This window comes from Manihot esculenta, chromosome 11 (genome assembly GCF_001659605.2).
Source record: "Manihot esculenta cultivar AM560-2 chromosome 11, M.esculenta_v8, whole genome shotgun sequence".
In the NCBI taxonomy this organism is placed as follows: domain Eukaryota; kingdom Viridiplantae; phylum Streptophyta; class Magnoliopsida; order Malpighiales; family Euphorbiaceae; genus Manihot; species Manihot esculenta.
In genome coordinates, this window is record NC_035171.2 from 719,494 (window position 1) to 734,383 (window position 14,890).

Sequence of the window (14,890 nt, forward strand, 5' to 3'; positions counted from 1 at the left end):
GATTTATTAAATAGAATGAATCGAGCAATAGTAGAAAATCAATAAATAAAATGTGGATGTATTAAATTGCGAACTTAAATATTTTATTTACACGATTTGACCAATTAAATCAAAATAATAATTTCGACTGCGCGTTTGTTTCTTAAAGCCGAATGGGCTTTGTATATATTTTTTTTCTTTTACTGTAATTAACTGCTTACTCAATAGATCTAACATCTTCGTAAAAAATAAACACTCGGTTTCCCACGAGCCGCACACCGGTTCCCTAGTGATGTCGGCTATTAGGACAGAAATGGCGGAGAATAAGAGCGCCAAAGCCCAGTTTTGTGTTGTCGTGTGAAATTATGAAAAAGCACCCAACCAAACCACACCCCACCATCAGTTACCAGTTAGGTCGATTTCGGTTGAAAAGTCAAATCTCTTTTTCAACATTTCTGTTCATTTTTCCCTTTCGCTCTCCTCTTCAATCTTATCCTGCCTTATACAGACGCCAAAGAAACTGACAAATTCAATTTTCTACCTTCCCCAATGGAGGTGAAGCGCAGAACTGCTCGCTCTTTAGTGTCCAAACTCAGCTCCGTCTCCGAGATAACCCGCTCCGAAGCCTTAGCCGAGCTGCGTCTCATCACCAAACACGATGCTGATAGCCGCCCCATTATCGCTGACGCTGGTGCTATTCCCTACTTGGCTGAGACTCTCTATTCTTCCTCCCATGATTCGCAAGAGAACGCCGCTGCTACCCTCCTTAACCTCTCAATCTCCTCCCGCGACTCTCTCATGTCTACTCGCGGCCTCTTTGACGCGATTTCTCACGCGCTCCGCCACCATAATACCACCACTTCCGCTCTTGCTGTTCAATCCTGTGCCGCTACTTTGCACAGCCTCTTGATCGTTGATTCTTACCGGCCTATCATCGGATCCAAACGCGATGTCATTTATTCCCTGATAGAGATAATGAAAACGGTCAAGTCTCCGCCGCGGTCGATCAAAGATGCGTTGAAAGCTTTGTTTGGAATTGCTTTGTATCCGTTGAACAGATCCACACTGATTGATCTTGGGGCGATTCCCCCGTTGTTTTCATTAGTTTTGAAAGACGGGAGAGTAGGGATAGTAGAGGATGCGACGGCGGTGATAGCGCAAATTGCGGGGTGGGAGGAGAGCTATGTTGAATTCGTGAAATTTTCAGGGGTGAGGATTTTGGTGGACTTGTTGGATGTGGGGACGGGTTCTAGTGGGAGAATAAAGGAGAACGCAGTGTCGGCATTGTTGAATTTGGTGAGGTGTGGAGGTGAAAGAGTGGGGGAGGAGGTGAGAGATATGGCTGGGGCAGTGGTGGAGGGGATTAAGGAAGTGGTGGAGAATGGAAGCGCCAAAGGAAAGAGTAAAGCTATTGCACTGTTGAAGGTGATTGAGAGCGAAACAAGCAATAGGAGTGCTCAGTTTGATTCTTTACTCAATCAATCTTCATAATTTGCTGGCTTGTGGATAGCATTCGGTTAGTTAGTTCCCTGTCCTATATGAAAAAAAATTGATTTCTTTTAAGCTTGTAGATTACATTTGTATAAATTAACTGATGAATTTGTATTGCTAATAGCATAGAAAGGGAAACGAGAAGTTCGGATTGGTGATGAATGATTAATAACGTTGATGTGATTGTCAAATTTTGCTATCGTTGATCTTCACAATGTGGGCGAATTTCAATTCTCTACATTCTTTCATGAGTTTTTTTTAACCCATTCAATTTTGTTGTTTTTTATTCTTTATCGGTGATGAACCATGTGATGCCTCGGTCCATTGCTGGCACATGCTTCAGTGAACAGTTGAACACCTATGGTGGAGATTGCAGACATATAAATGCAAAGGCAACTGGCAATATGAAAAGTCCTTTCTTTCTTTATTCACCTGTACATTTTTACTCCATCCTTTGATATGCTAATGCTACAACTATCTAGTGTCGAGAGCAAGTAAATGAAATTTTGGAAAATCATATGATATAAAATATTCCTTCAATGTATTTATCTGTGGTTCCCATGTGTGAGAACCCTCTCTCAACTATTTCAAAATCCTTTTGAGAACATCTGCGCGCAACCTTCAGTTTTGATTAACACGAGACTACTTTGTGTTTCTGTCAAGATATGGACTTTGATCAAATGAAACTTGATTCGATTAACAAAAAATTTGATCGTTCCATTTGAAAGTCACCAACTGAAAGCCGAAAAACTTATAATTTTTATGTCCAAGCTAGGAAACAAATTTAAACTGCAAAAATCAGTCTGACCTATATTCTTAGAGAGCATAACTGTAATCTTTGCAATGAAAGCAACCAACTAAAAACTTCTACATATACTTTGGAAAATAGATTCAAATCAATAAAAGCTTACCGGAATCTTTAATTCATAAGAATCAAAGTAAACTTTGTTAAGATTAAACGCATTTTTCATGTTTCAGTAGAGATTAAAACTTACCAGGTGAAGAAAAGAGCTGAAGTGATACTCATCATATTGAGTTATCTTTAGATCTTGCAAATTTGATGTGTTTTGTACTGTTGAATTTGAAATGTTTGGATTTTATGCATATGCTTTGCTAGTTGATTCCTTTTGCCCTTATCAAGTGGGAAAAAATAATTCAACTGCTTAAGCTCTGTTGTTTGGTGGAAAATATTTTATATGAAAATATTTTCTGCAATTTCTTATGTTTGGGACACTCGGAAAAATTGGTCAGTGGAAACCAATTTTTCTGATCAAATGGAAATTTCAGTCTTTTTTTTTTTTTAAATAATGGAGCCTTAGGCTCACTTGTTTTTGAAAAATAACTTGTATTTAGAAAATATTTACCGCATAAAATACAAATTTATATATCATCATGTTATAAGATTCTCTAAATCCAAAAAATGATTTAATTTTCCATTTGACCGTGAAAATATTTTTGGTTGATCAATTTTCTTAAGTGCTCCAAAAAAATATAGAAAATATTTTCATGGAAATATTTTACCGTGGAGTAAACATAGCCTTATTGGCTAATAATAAAGCTTACCATATGAAGCAAAAAACTGGTACTAGTAATTGTTTTCATAGTGAAAGTATGGCATGGCTATGTTCATTGAGTTGGAACTACTTGGTTTTTATTATTTATGTTGTGAAGTAATTTTATTGTATACTTGTTGCATGGTAAACCAGAATTCGGGTGCTTGAAAATTTTATGAAAAAATTTACAACATTACTATCTGGCTCTAACTTTCTTGCATGTTGAGTATGCATGAAATACTGGTAGTCTGCGTGGTATTATATGTGTTGGGTGATTTGACTGTGTAGAGTGTTGAACATTGTCATGGAGAGGCATCCACGGGCATTATGCTTTTTCACTTTGGATGCATTCATTAGTTATCTTGATTTTGAATTTCATACTGAATTGTGATCATGATGGGAAACTTTTGGGGTTTTGATTATTATATGTTATTCCAATTAAATTTTCAGTCTGAGTAAATTTGAATATTGAAAATTTGTATCATGTATTTGTTTGCTATAATTAAAAAATTTACTAAATGATATAATGAAATTAACTGAAGTTAAAGTGGTGTCCAACTTTAACTTGTAGGTGGTGCTGGTGTAGTTTCTCAAAAATTTTTTATGATTTTTTGCTTTATTTAGTAGTAAAGCTTTTATTCTATCAGCACAGAATCTGGTTTTAGGAAATTGGCCTCTTCTAGTGGATTCACGAGCAGTAGAAACTTTTGGGACCAAGTCCTGGACTCACTTTTTCATGGTACCAAAAATGGCAGACTTTTCAGGCTCGGGATATGTTTGTTCATTGGCCAAGTCAATAATACATTATCATCCTACCTTCCTACTAGACTTGTGCTGAATATATATATCTTTGCTATTTTTATTGTTTTGGAATTCGTCAATGTAGATCTGATATCCATCTATACTGTTGAGACATGAGGAGACTCTGGGATCTGTTTTGTCCTAAAAATATCCTCCAGTTACTGAATCCAGCTCTCACTTAATCTCAAATCTGTATAAATGAATAATAATAATAATAATAAAGAGATATTTTCAGTAAGCTGAAGGAGTATAAAGAGTTTAAGACTGAGTATACATGATTTTAGTTTAGGCTTCTTAGTTGGCTACAGGCCTTTTTCTTCCTCCAGAGTATTTTAATAAATTTCAAATCATATAAATAGTAAAAAAGGTTGGTTACATTTCATGATCTTGTCAATGTTAGCTTCAAAGTATACGTTTGCAGATGAAATAGAAGTAGAAAAAGAGAACTTATATTCTGGTCTCAAGATTAGGTGACTAAGAGCGAAAGATTGGCTTGGTCCTATAAAACCAGAGAGTAATTCAATGAAAACGAAAAGATGAAAGGTATCATTAATGACTGGTTGAAATTAATGAAAGGGTTCAATTTTGAAAAGTTCTGTGAAAATAATGTACTGGACTAGATATAGAAGAAAATTATTCATGCTATCTGCTCTGGTTAGTTTGAGGATTGAAATTCATTTAGTTTGAATCTCATTCATCCATCTTTTGCCAACTACACGTAAGACTAAGCCTGGGTTACATGTTGACCGGCAGTTTTCCTCTAATGTGAGAGTTCTAATATGAACATGTAGTTCTATTTTTCTTGTCTGCATTTAGTCTAAAATTTTTAGTGTGAATATTTTAAATTTCATTACGATTGTGAATCTCCACTTTGCGAAGGGCAAGCTCTAGGTTTCATAAGAAGCCTGGATTAATATTCGAGAAGGAAATGGAATCTGTAATAAATATAATATGGAACAAATTGGACAGAATGAAAGCAAAATTTGGTTCACCAAAGAGAAAATTATACAATGGTGAAATATAAGCTCTTCTGTGAATTTTGCTAGTTGAATGTTGACATAATCTGTTGCTCCATTCTTCCCTAAACATGCAGTAAGTTAGACATGGTCAGCTGCTTAAGGTTGGTGTAAGAAAACTTAGAAGTTACTTTAAAGTTGACCTGGTGAAAAGAGAACTGCTTGAGCTCAGTTGCGGCATAATTAGGTAGACAGGTACCTGCAGATTTCAAATGTTCCAGATTTTTGCTTAAATGACAAGCTGGATGGAATGGTACTGGATTGAATTGTTGCCTGAATAGAGTTTATGGCACAAATGCTTCATAATGGAAGGAAAGTTGTTTTTTACGAAGGCAAACTAATTGAGATTACATATACATTTGGTATCTTGTAGCATTTAATGAATATTTCAGATTACAGACAACAACTTAATGCATTTTGTCTAAGTCTGTGGTTGTTGGCATATCAAATACTGTGCAATTCCTAGCCTGAATCAGAAGCTGTCAAGACTTCATACTTGATTTTCTAGCTTCTCTCATTCTTGCTTCTTTCTGAATTATGTTAGATGTCCAAACAATTATCGTTCATTTGATTGGCTGAACCACTGCACCTTGAAAATTTCTGAAAGCTTGAGCGACTAGAAGACATGATATTAGTCATTATCTTTTGCCTTTTTCTGTTATTGGGAGTATTCCATCAGAGAAGGCAACTTATTGGATGTAGACTTGGTTTCTTTCTTTATAGCAAGTCCTAGATGCTTTCTATTTTCTGAATGCAATGCAATGGTTGTTGTGGCAATACGATGGTCTCATTCTCGGTTGCAGTAAACCATCATTATTAAATCTGTGTGCATTTGTTCGCATATATTATGCATGATTATGGAGTATGCTTCAATCACAATTGCATTTAACAGTAAACAACTCTATACTGTGGGTGTCTATCATTTCTTCTGTCAACAGTATTGATTCTAATTTTGAATAGAATTCATCCTGGTGGGACACCATTTTAGCTGGAACCAGTACCATGAGTTCTTGAAACTGAAGCTTTCTTGAAAGCTGCTTCATTGGGTTGGTGGCGGTCTGCGCGGTTTTACTTTACCCCTTCTTTCTGTTATGTCCATAGTTAATCAAAGTGATTACAGAAGCAGCAATTGTGATTAGTAGGTGTTTAGGCCTGTTATTAACTTGAAAGATGTCTATAACTTGTTGGAATAAACTTTATGCAAGATAGTGGAAATAGTCCTCGATGCATAATCAGATCCCATAAGTGATGTAATTATCACCAATTTTACTTTGTCCAATACTTGCCAGGATTGTGCGGATATATTGCCAAGGCTTAAAGCCTATGTCACACCCACTATCATGAATGAGTCCACCAATTAAAAAGCCTTTCACTTTTCTCTCTTTTTTCCCACTACTTTCCAAATGCTTGCTTATGGCATTGTCCCCTTGTGATCCCTTTTTTCCATCCTTTATTTTTATTGAACCAAAATTATATATTATCTGAACCCTAGATTTCTTTTACTTAACTTTCTAGATGCATGGCTGTGACTCAATTTTCCAAGCTTTTAAACATCGGTTACTCAAAATTTACTTGTTTTCTTCTACTTGTGTATTTCTATAACCATATGAAATCAAAGAAATTAGTGGATTTCCAGGACCTTACTTGGGTCTCTGAGTAAAATCTGAAGGGGGTAATGGACCATATGACAATGATAAACATCCCTTAACCGTAATGTAGGAGGTCCAAACTCTACTTCTACAAGAAATATTTGCCAAAAGGTGCAATATTAGCTGGGAGATTTTTAGAATTGTATTTTTATTTATCTTTTCTTAAAAAATTATTTTATGTATTATAAAATACAGTTTATGAAAAATTTAATTTTAAATTAGCACAAAATATTTTAATTTAATTTCCTCTTGACTATATAGAGAATTGAAGCAATTCTAGTGTTGTTAATTGTGGGAGAATATTTCTTTAATGAAAATAATGGGAGAATATTTGCTAGATTCTGTCATAAGATATGTCAAAGATAGTCCATATTATTATTATATAAAGTGCAATTGAAATCCAAACTACTAAAATTTTATCCTTTTAATTTAGTGATGCTATATAGAAACTTTTGATCCTTCTAAAATTCTATAATTCAAAGTACCATATATTAAAAAAATTTCAGAAAAAAAAAGGTATATAAATTTCTGCTAACATGTGACTCTCCCTGACATTAATGCAGATGAATGACCATACCAAGAGTAGCTTTTACAGAGTACACTTTTGGCTGGGTAAACTTCAATTTATAATAATTTTTATTTACTTAAAATGACAATTTTTATATTTGAAAGAATTTAATTATTATATTTTAAATATAAAATTTTTAATTTTTAAAAGGATTGGATTGATTAATTCATTTGTTTTATTAGAGCAGTTAGATTGCAACTTGCAAGTTGTGGGTTGAGACGTGCAGTTAATATGTACATTATATTGTTTAAAAAATTAAATTATCGACATAAGTTGATTGTTAATTCATTTTATCTTTTAAATTAATTTAATGAATATTCAATTTTAATTTTTAAATTAAATTTAATGAGACTATTCAACTTAATTTTTTTTAAAAAATATTTATGAGGGTTCAGTTTTTTGATTTACAAACAAATTTTGATTAAAAAGGAAAAACTCCATTAATTAACTCTTGAAAATTCTTGCATAGATGTATTGACCTATATGCAATTATGCATAAGAATATGACTGAATAACCACTTCATTAACCACATGGAAGTGGGACAATGCGATTCGCGAACCACAATGGCCGAGCCAGAATAAGTATGCCAATACAAAAAGTTAATCAACAAAGGCATTGCCCCCAAAAGATTTTTAAAAGAAAAATCAATCACCTACCACTCTAATCCTGATGAATCCACCAAAGCTAATTTCCAAGAGCTCAAAAAGGCAAAAGCAAAGCCGAAAAAGGGCTCACTAAGACCGTAGCATAACATTGCTACTAGGTAGTGGTGGAGGAGGTGGAGATGGTGGTGGTGGTGATTGGAGAATTGGTGATGGGATAAGAGTGGGTGACAGACCCACGTGAGTGACCCACCGCCACCACCACCCTCTTCTCCCTCCTGTATTAGGGTGGATTTCTTGGTTGGCTTCATATCAACGCTAACAGCCAAAATAACCCAACCTCACAAACAATACAAAACCAACATACCCACAAATAAGATAACACCATCCTCGCAAAAAAGTGCAACAAAAATTAAAGTTAAGAGGTTACTATCATTAACTCATTTGACAAAGTGAACCACTTTCTTGGATGGTTGCCCACTTCTCTAATGCTAGTGGTTCTCTCTCTTCCCCCCTTTGGTTCCCCACTACTCTTTCCCTTTCTTTTTCCTCTCTAATGCTAGTGGTTTCAATCTCTTTCTCTATTGCCTTCTTCTCTCATGCTGTACACTTGTTAGCTGCTAAACACTGGTAAATTCTTTTGTTTAGTATGGACAGAGATGGATAAAGAAACAAACCAAGAAAGCCCTTCTCTCCTCTCTAACAATAATTCTATCAAAGAAGAACCTTCAAGAAAACAACTTCCTGCTACTGGTAGTAGTGGTTTTGCTGCTGCTGGTGGAGATAGACTCAAACGAGATGAATGGAGCGAAGGAGCTGTTTCTAGCTTGCTTGAGGCCTATGAGAGTAAGTGGGTACTTAGAAACCGAGCTAAACTCAAAGGACATGACTGGGAAGACGTTGCTCGTTATGTTTCATCGCGTGCAAATTATACCAAGTCACCCAAGACTCAAACGCAGTGTAAGAATAAGATTGAGTCAATGAAGAAGAGGTATAGATCAGAATCCGCCACTGCAGATGCTTCCTCTTGGCCCTTATACCCACGTCTTGATCTTCTGTTACGTGGGAGTGCTGCTGCCACAGCTGCAGCGGCGGCGGCAGCAGTACCACCACCACAGCCACCACCACAACAACAACCATCGCCTCTTCAAGTATCCAATCATTCCCCTCCTTTGATGTTGTTGGAAACATCCCATCTACTGTTGCCACAGCCAAATCCACAGCCTCCGGCTCCTCAGCCTCCTGCTCCTCCTCCTCCTCCTCCACCTCCAGCTATTGTGACTGCACAGAACTCACATGGGTCCAATGGTGTTGACAGGGGGGCCAAGGTTAGTGAAGAATACTTTTCTCGTGATTCTTTCTAATTATATTTCTTAACCAATCAATTCCTTAACAGGACAAACAAATTAATTAATTTGCTGAACCAAATAATTGTTTATATAATTTCTTTGTTGGCTGGTAGTTTGTCTTATGTAATGGAGCTCTTATGGACCGCATGATTTTCCTACAGCATGATTGTCTGTTAGCAAACTTAAGGTGGAACAGCTTCTGCAAAGTTGTTAGACACAAATAATGATCTTAATTGTCATGAAATTTCTAAACAGTAATGAACTTAAAACTGCTTCACAGCTTCTTCTGTAGGAAAATTTATTTGAATGTAAATTGAATTGTGCATTTTTAAAGGGAAATTTTCCTACATTATGATACAGACCCTTGATCATCGAATTATGAGTTTAACAGATTCGAAATTCTTGTTGAAGGTAATTCAATGCTGATTATAATTGGTTAAATGGGTAAACCCTTATATATGCTGTTTGATCTTTATTAGGAAGATGGTGTTGGTACCAAATTATCAGACCATGTCTCAGATAAGAATGCCATGGACACAGATAGTAGCACTCCAGCTTTGTATAGCGACAAGGAGAAATTAAGGTTCAAAAAAATGAAGATGAAAATGGACAAGAAGAAGAGAAGAAGAAAGGAAGAATGGGAGATAGCAGATAGCATCAGGTGGCTAGCAGAAGTAGTGGTAAGATCAGAACAAGCAAGAATGGAAACAATGAGAGAAGTAGAAAAAATGAGAATAGAAGCTGAAGCCAAACGAGGTGAAATGGACCTAAAAAGAACTGAGATCATAGCCAATACCCAATTGGAGATTGCAAAGCTCTTTGCTGGAGTTGGCAAAGGAGTTGATTCCTCCTTAAGGATTGGAAGAAACTGATGAAGAACATTATATTAGTGTAATGACAATAATAATAATAATAATAGTAATAAAATTAAGCTAATTAATTATGATGAGAGAACTTTATTTTGGGGGAAAAATGAAGAAGATTTAATTAACTTTGTGGTAGGTCAATTAGTACAAGGGTTGTGGTCGGAAACATAACATGGATCCATCCATCCATCCCTGCCTCATTGTATCTTCTCTCTTATGGAACAAAATGCAGTGTTTTTAAGCAGATACTGTTAGATGATTAGTACAATGAGCTGTATTGCATTGTCTCTTTTGTTTCCTTTTACAACTTTTTCATTCTAAAGATTCTGAAGCGGCTAATGGGTATTAGAGTTGACAAGTTTCACATGTACATGACCTGGTCGAGAGGTGGTTTCTGACTAGAATATGTCAGGCCAGTGACCTCCATCACCAAGAATGGTGGTGGAATCCCATTGGAACTCTGTTTCCTGATAGTCCTTGCCTGGCCTGATGATCATAAAAATGGCAGTAATGAAGAACTAAATGGGCCAGTAGAGGACCCATACATACATATTCTGTGTCGTAATATTCCAAGCAGCTGCAAATGGCCTTTTACACATGGGCCAAGGAAAGAGGCAAGAGATGTCTCAATGTGAATCTTATTTCTGCTACAACCCTTTTTTTCCATTCCAACAATTATTCGATACATTCATGTATTGTGCAATTCTTTTTGGTTTTTAAACATATAATGCCCATGCATGCCTTGAAACCTATGATCAAGACTTTGATTTCTTCTGTTATTGTCTGTAAAATTAAAGCTTTCTTCTGTTGGTTTCAAAATGAAACAAGCTTCAGTAATTTTTGAAACAGTCAGGGTCTTTATGTTGCTCCAACTGCAGTTACTCATCCTCAAAAGTCACCATTCTCCAAAGAAACCCAAGTGACAATGTCGTGCCTTTTGCTTCGGATGGTAATTTTTTAATCTCTTTTGTTTTCTCCCTCAAATTAGTTAATAGTGCATCACCCTATCATTTATCTTTGTTACGCAGTTATGAGTGCCTCTAGGCCCTTGCGGTCTCGTGTGAGAGCCGAGTATCGGCATGCTTTTGAGGAAGGATCTCACAATTCCATAGCTCTCTATCTCTCCCTTCTGTTCGGGATCCGCTGAAGCCAATATTTCCATTTTCTACTTTGTAAATGAAAGAATGGGAGGACATGCAAGACTCTAAAACTTTAATGAGAATTTTGCAAAAATTCAAACAAAGGTAACTCTTCTACAAATCGAGAAAAAAATCAATGTCTATATTGAGGTTTAGATGTGGCAAACTTGGGTTTCTTGAAGAAGATGGGAACTCTAAGGTCTGTATGCGGCAGTCTTCTTAGCCGCTAATCCCAAGGCTTTGCTGGAGATTTCACTGTATTCTCTTCTTTTCTTTTAGGCCTACCATCTTTTTCTACATGTTGTGGTAGTAACCTAGAGATGATGAATGTGATGTATTTTGAATCTTACAGATCTAGAAGGGTCAACTTTTAGATATGTAGTTCCATGTGCCTGTAGGAGTTTTTCTCGGACCTATATCCATAGAGTTTGTGGGTTGTTTTGGTTCTTTTTCTTTTGAGGTTCAGTGTGCTTCCTTATGTCTTTTGACTACTGTTTAGAGACTTTTCTTTCCGCTGTGGAGGATATGTTTTTTGATCTACCAGTGATTCTAATGGAAGGAGGCAGCAATTGATGTTCTGCAATTGGGTCTTGGCTCTAGACCTGAGGGTCTTTATGAGGTTCTATTAGATTTAGGGTTATGATTAGACTTTTCTTTTAATTTGTTTATGGGCCTTAGATTCTACCTTTCTTCTTCTTGATGAAATACAATCTTTAAAAAAAAATATTTAATCTTGAAATTTGTTAAAATTAATTGATTGATCTCATTTTTTTAAAAAATCCAATTAGTTAATACCTCACACTTGAGTTTGTTAATCCTAATTTTCTGGTAGTCAACGCAAATAAGGGAGGTCAAATGAGGGATAGGCAAATTTTATTACAAAACTATCTTCAAAACCCATTTAATCCCTAATTTAATTCGATTTAGATATTATTTGCCTCTGTCGTGCTCGAGGCTTCTTAATGCATTTAACATCTGGTACATGCCGCCTCCAACAACTGTGTATTACCAATGGCTGATCGTTTACCGCCACACTAAGTTCAGGTGCATCTGCATCCCCTTTATGGTCCTGGCGTCAAGGGTCAACAGAAGGGCCCTTTAGCCTTTGAAGTGCAAGCAGTAGTCTCCTTTTTCCCCATTGATAGTGGGCTTCTTGCACTTGCAGGCTTATCTCTAATTGGTTCCCACATCATTACCGCCCCTCTTTTTTCATCTTCAACCTAGTTCTTGTCCACCTGCTTTTGTCCTTGTGCTTCCGGTGGTGGCTTTTCTAGCTTATGGGACTCACAAGAGTGGCGATCAATAGAGGGGTGAGAATGAGGGGGAGATCCCATATTGCTAAGCATCGTCATGGAATGAAATGTCGTGGCTATCTTCTCTTCATCATGAGATTACCATGATGGGCTCTGAGCACAGTAGATGGGACGGCATGGAGAGCTTGTGAGAGAGGGTAGTGCGAGACTGGCGACGACAAAGTTCATCTTGGCATGCATTTTGCAGGTGTTTGTGAAAATTCCTCAATCAACCTTATTGCTTGTACTTGTATATTTGAATGCTCATGAAATCGAAATTCTTGGATTTAGTTAAATATGCTATGAGATCATTGGTAGCCCAATCTATTTAGTTAAGGTCAATTGAAAAAACCTCAAACCTTAAATGTTTAAGTTTTAGATAAGTGGACTCAATTTATAATTTTAATTAATTTTTAAAATTAAAATTTAATGATATAATTTTAATTAATTTTTAAAAATTAAAATAACATGCTAAATATAATATTTTTTTTATAAACTAATTTAATATAAAAAATAATATTAATTTATATTTAATTATAATTAATTGATATATTTATTTTTAAAAATATAATAATCACTTTAATTTTATAATAATAATTAATAAAATTTTATAATAAATATATTATTTTAATTATTTTATATATAATATAAATATAAAATAATTTATGAGCATTTTTCCTGCGAATTCGCCGTTAGTTAAACATCCAAGGATTTAGTCCTCGTGATACTAATCATTGGTAGCCCAATTTGTAAACAAGTTTAATTTATTTATTTCTTTTCAATTAAAAGGGTTATAATTGTCATTTAATGTACAGGTAACCGAAAATTAGAGTTAATTGAATAAAAGGAGTTTGGGATTAACGCAGTTAATTGTGAGGTATGAACTAATTGGATTTTAAAAATTAAGGATTAATTAATTAATATTAACAAACTTTACAACTAAATAGTAATATACCCTTTAAAAAAAAGAAAGTAAAACCTAAACCTAACTTCCGGGTTTTTTTTTTCTGTCGAAAAAAAAAAAAACTTCTAGATCACGAGCAACACTTTCGCACATTCACATTCACGGACAGCCGCCGGCCCATCCCGATACCCCGTCCCTTGGCTTACGTCCTTCGTCCTCCGCCGCTGCTCCTCAATCATTCCGCTGCTTCTTCTCCTCTGTCACATTGCTGCTCCTCCATCGCCGATGCTTCTGTCTTCCAAAGTCACGACGCAGGTATATTTTCTTACTGGATTTCTATGGCAAGTTTCTATGGATGAGATTTGCATGGAGGAGTTTTCTCTTTCATTTGGATTTGTGTGAATATGTTGGTATTTGAACAGTCGTTGTGGATTTCAATTGCTTCGAATATGCACTTTCATGATAATACTATAAATTCGTGATTTTTATCTATTGATATTTATTTTGTTTATTTGGTAATATCCTAATGCTTTTTAACATATGTTTTTTGAAAGTATAATACTCTATGCTTTTTATTTTTTTGCAGGGACTAAAGGAAACCATCGTACCTTGTGATTTGGAGTTGGAAGATTATGCTTTTCAGTTTCTTATTATTGTAATTTGTGATCACATTTTCAATCTGTGGTTGTTCAATTGTTTGTTAGACATTAAAGTATTTATGTCTTTGAGCTTCTTTTCATTGCAATTTTATTTATGTTCACTAATTATTATTATGTTGATTAACTTGTATGGATTGTGTTTGTTTCAATTTTAACTTTATTTATGATTTATTTCATGTACTTATTTTTATCTATTTTAAATTTTAGAATTTTCATATTTTTATTAATTTCGGGTTTGGGTTTTTTACCCCTGAATCTATTATGTGATTAATATTTCAATAAAATTAATAAAAGCTAATTAGGTTCAGGCAGTATGCCGGTAATGCTAAACATATTTGGATCGGATATGGGTAGTCAAAGATAATGTCTAACGGGTTTAGATGCTATAGATATAAACGGGCTTAGGGTTGGGTATCCTAAATTTCACAGGTACCCTTCCTGGTGCCATTCCTAGATTACACTCTTACAACTCGTAACTGCTCTCATTTTTCTCTTCTAGCAATTTGTAGTTGATCAGAAATGCAATTTTAACTTGTTAAGTGTTTGGAGGATTGTGCCATTCTTTGCATAGATTATTAGCATTTGATGCTTTTGCATATAAGTATTCCAAATTATTGTACTCGGCTTATTTAATTTATGTCTCATATTTGGAGCCTATTTTATTTCTTTAGTTTCAATAACATTTTGTAATTATAAGTCGAGTTAGAAAAATTACAAATATCATAGAAAAAGAAATATAAGAACAATTATCTTGTACTTCATTAGTAAAATTAAAGATACCATCCGCTTTGACCCTGTTCTTGGTCCTAGTTCAAGGCTTTGACATTTTGAAATTTGTTCATCAAAATGTGAGCAAAAACTTCAGAAGGGAAAAGAAGTCAACTTAGTTATGTGATCCAAAAGTTGAAAGAAAATATAATAGGATAGTACAATGGAATGAATAAAAAAGGATAAACTTAGATTCCTGTCTTATTGTTTAGATGCTTATTAAGAGATAGAATGGAGGTGAAATTGAAACTAA

The 14,890-nt window shown here is 35.0% G+C and overlaps 2 protein-coding genes across 3 annotated transcripts; both read left to right on the top strand.

The window, feature by feature from the left end:
* The first annotated feature begins 266 nt into the window (after positions 1-266).
* Positions 267-1,661, top strand: LOC110625833 (U-box domain-containing protein 4). The gene has a single exon (XM_021771494.2). It carries the CDS (start codon positions 529-531, stop codon positions 1,468-1,470), a length of 942 nt encoding a protein of 313 aa, XP_021627186.1. The 5' UTR covers positions 267-528; the 3' UTR covers positions 1,471-1,661.
* A 6,199-nt stretch (positions 1,662-7,860) lies between these two features.
* Positions 7,861-14,066, top strand: LOC110627036 (trihelix transcription factor ASIL2). 2 transcript variants are annotated; one of them, XR_006352557.1, is made up of 6 exons: positions 7,861-8,988; positions 10,725-10,824; positions 10,904-12,514; positions 13,122-13,183; positions 13,340-13,525; positions 13,797-14,066. XR_006352557.1 is itself a non-coding variant. In XM_021773255.2 (2 exons), the coding sequence occupies exons 1-2, from the start codon at positions 8,320-8,322 to the stop codon at positions 9,879-9,881; spliced, it is 1,062 nt and encodes a 353-aa protein (XP_021628947.1). In that variant the 5' UTR covers positions 7,977-8,319; the 3' UTR covers positions 9,882-10,119. The 2 variants fall into 2 exon arrangements, 1 of the variants encoding a protein (XP_021628947.1); XM_021773255.2 differs by lacking the exons at positions 10,725-10,824; positions 10,904-12,514; positions 13,122-13,183; positions 13,340-13,525; positions 13,797-14,066 and adding an exon at positions 9,489-10,119 and having other exon boundaries at positions 7,977-8,988.
* The last annotated feature ends 824 nt before the right edge of the window (positions 14,067-14,890 follow it).

Excerpts from the sequence above, each read along its gene's own strand:
- LOC110625833 (XM_021771494.2), top strand. The coding sequence starts at position 529 with ATGGAGGTGAAGCGCAGAACTGCTCGCTCTTTAGTGTCCAAACTCAGC.
- LOC110627036 (XM_021773255.2), top strand. The coding sequence starts at position 8,320 with ATGGATAAAGAAACAAACCAAGAAAGCCCTTCTCTCCTCTCTAACAAT. Across the intron at positions 8,989-9,488 it reads GTGTTGACAGGGGGGCCAAG|GAAGATGGTGTTGGTACCAA; the intron begins GTTAGTGAAGAA and ends GATCTTTATTAG.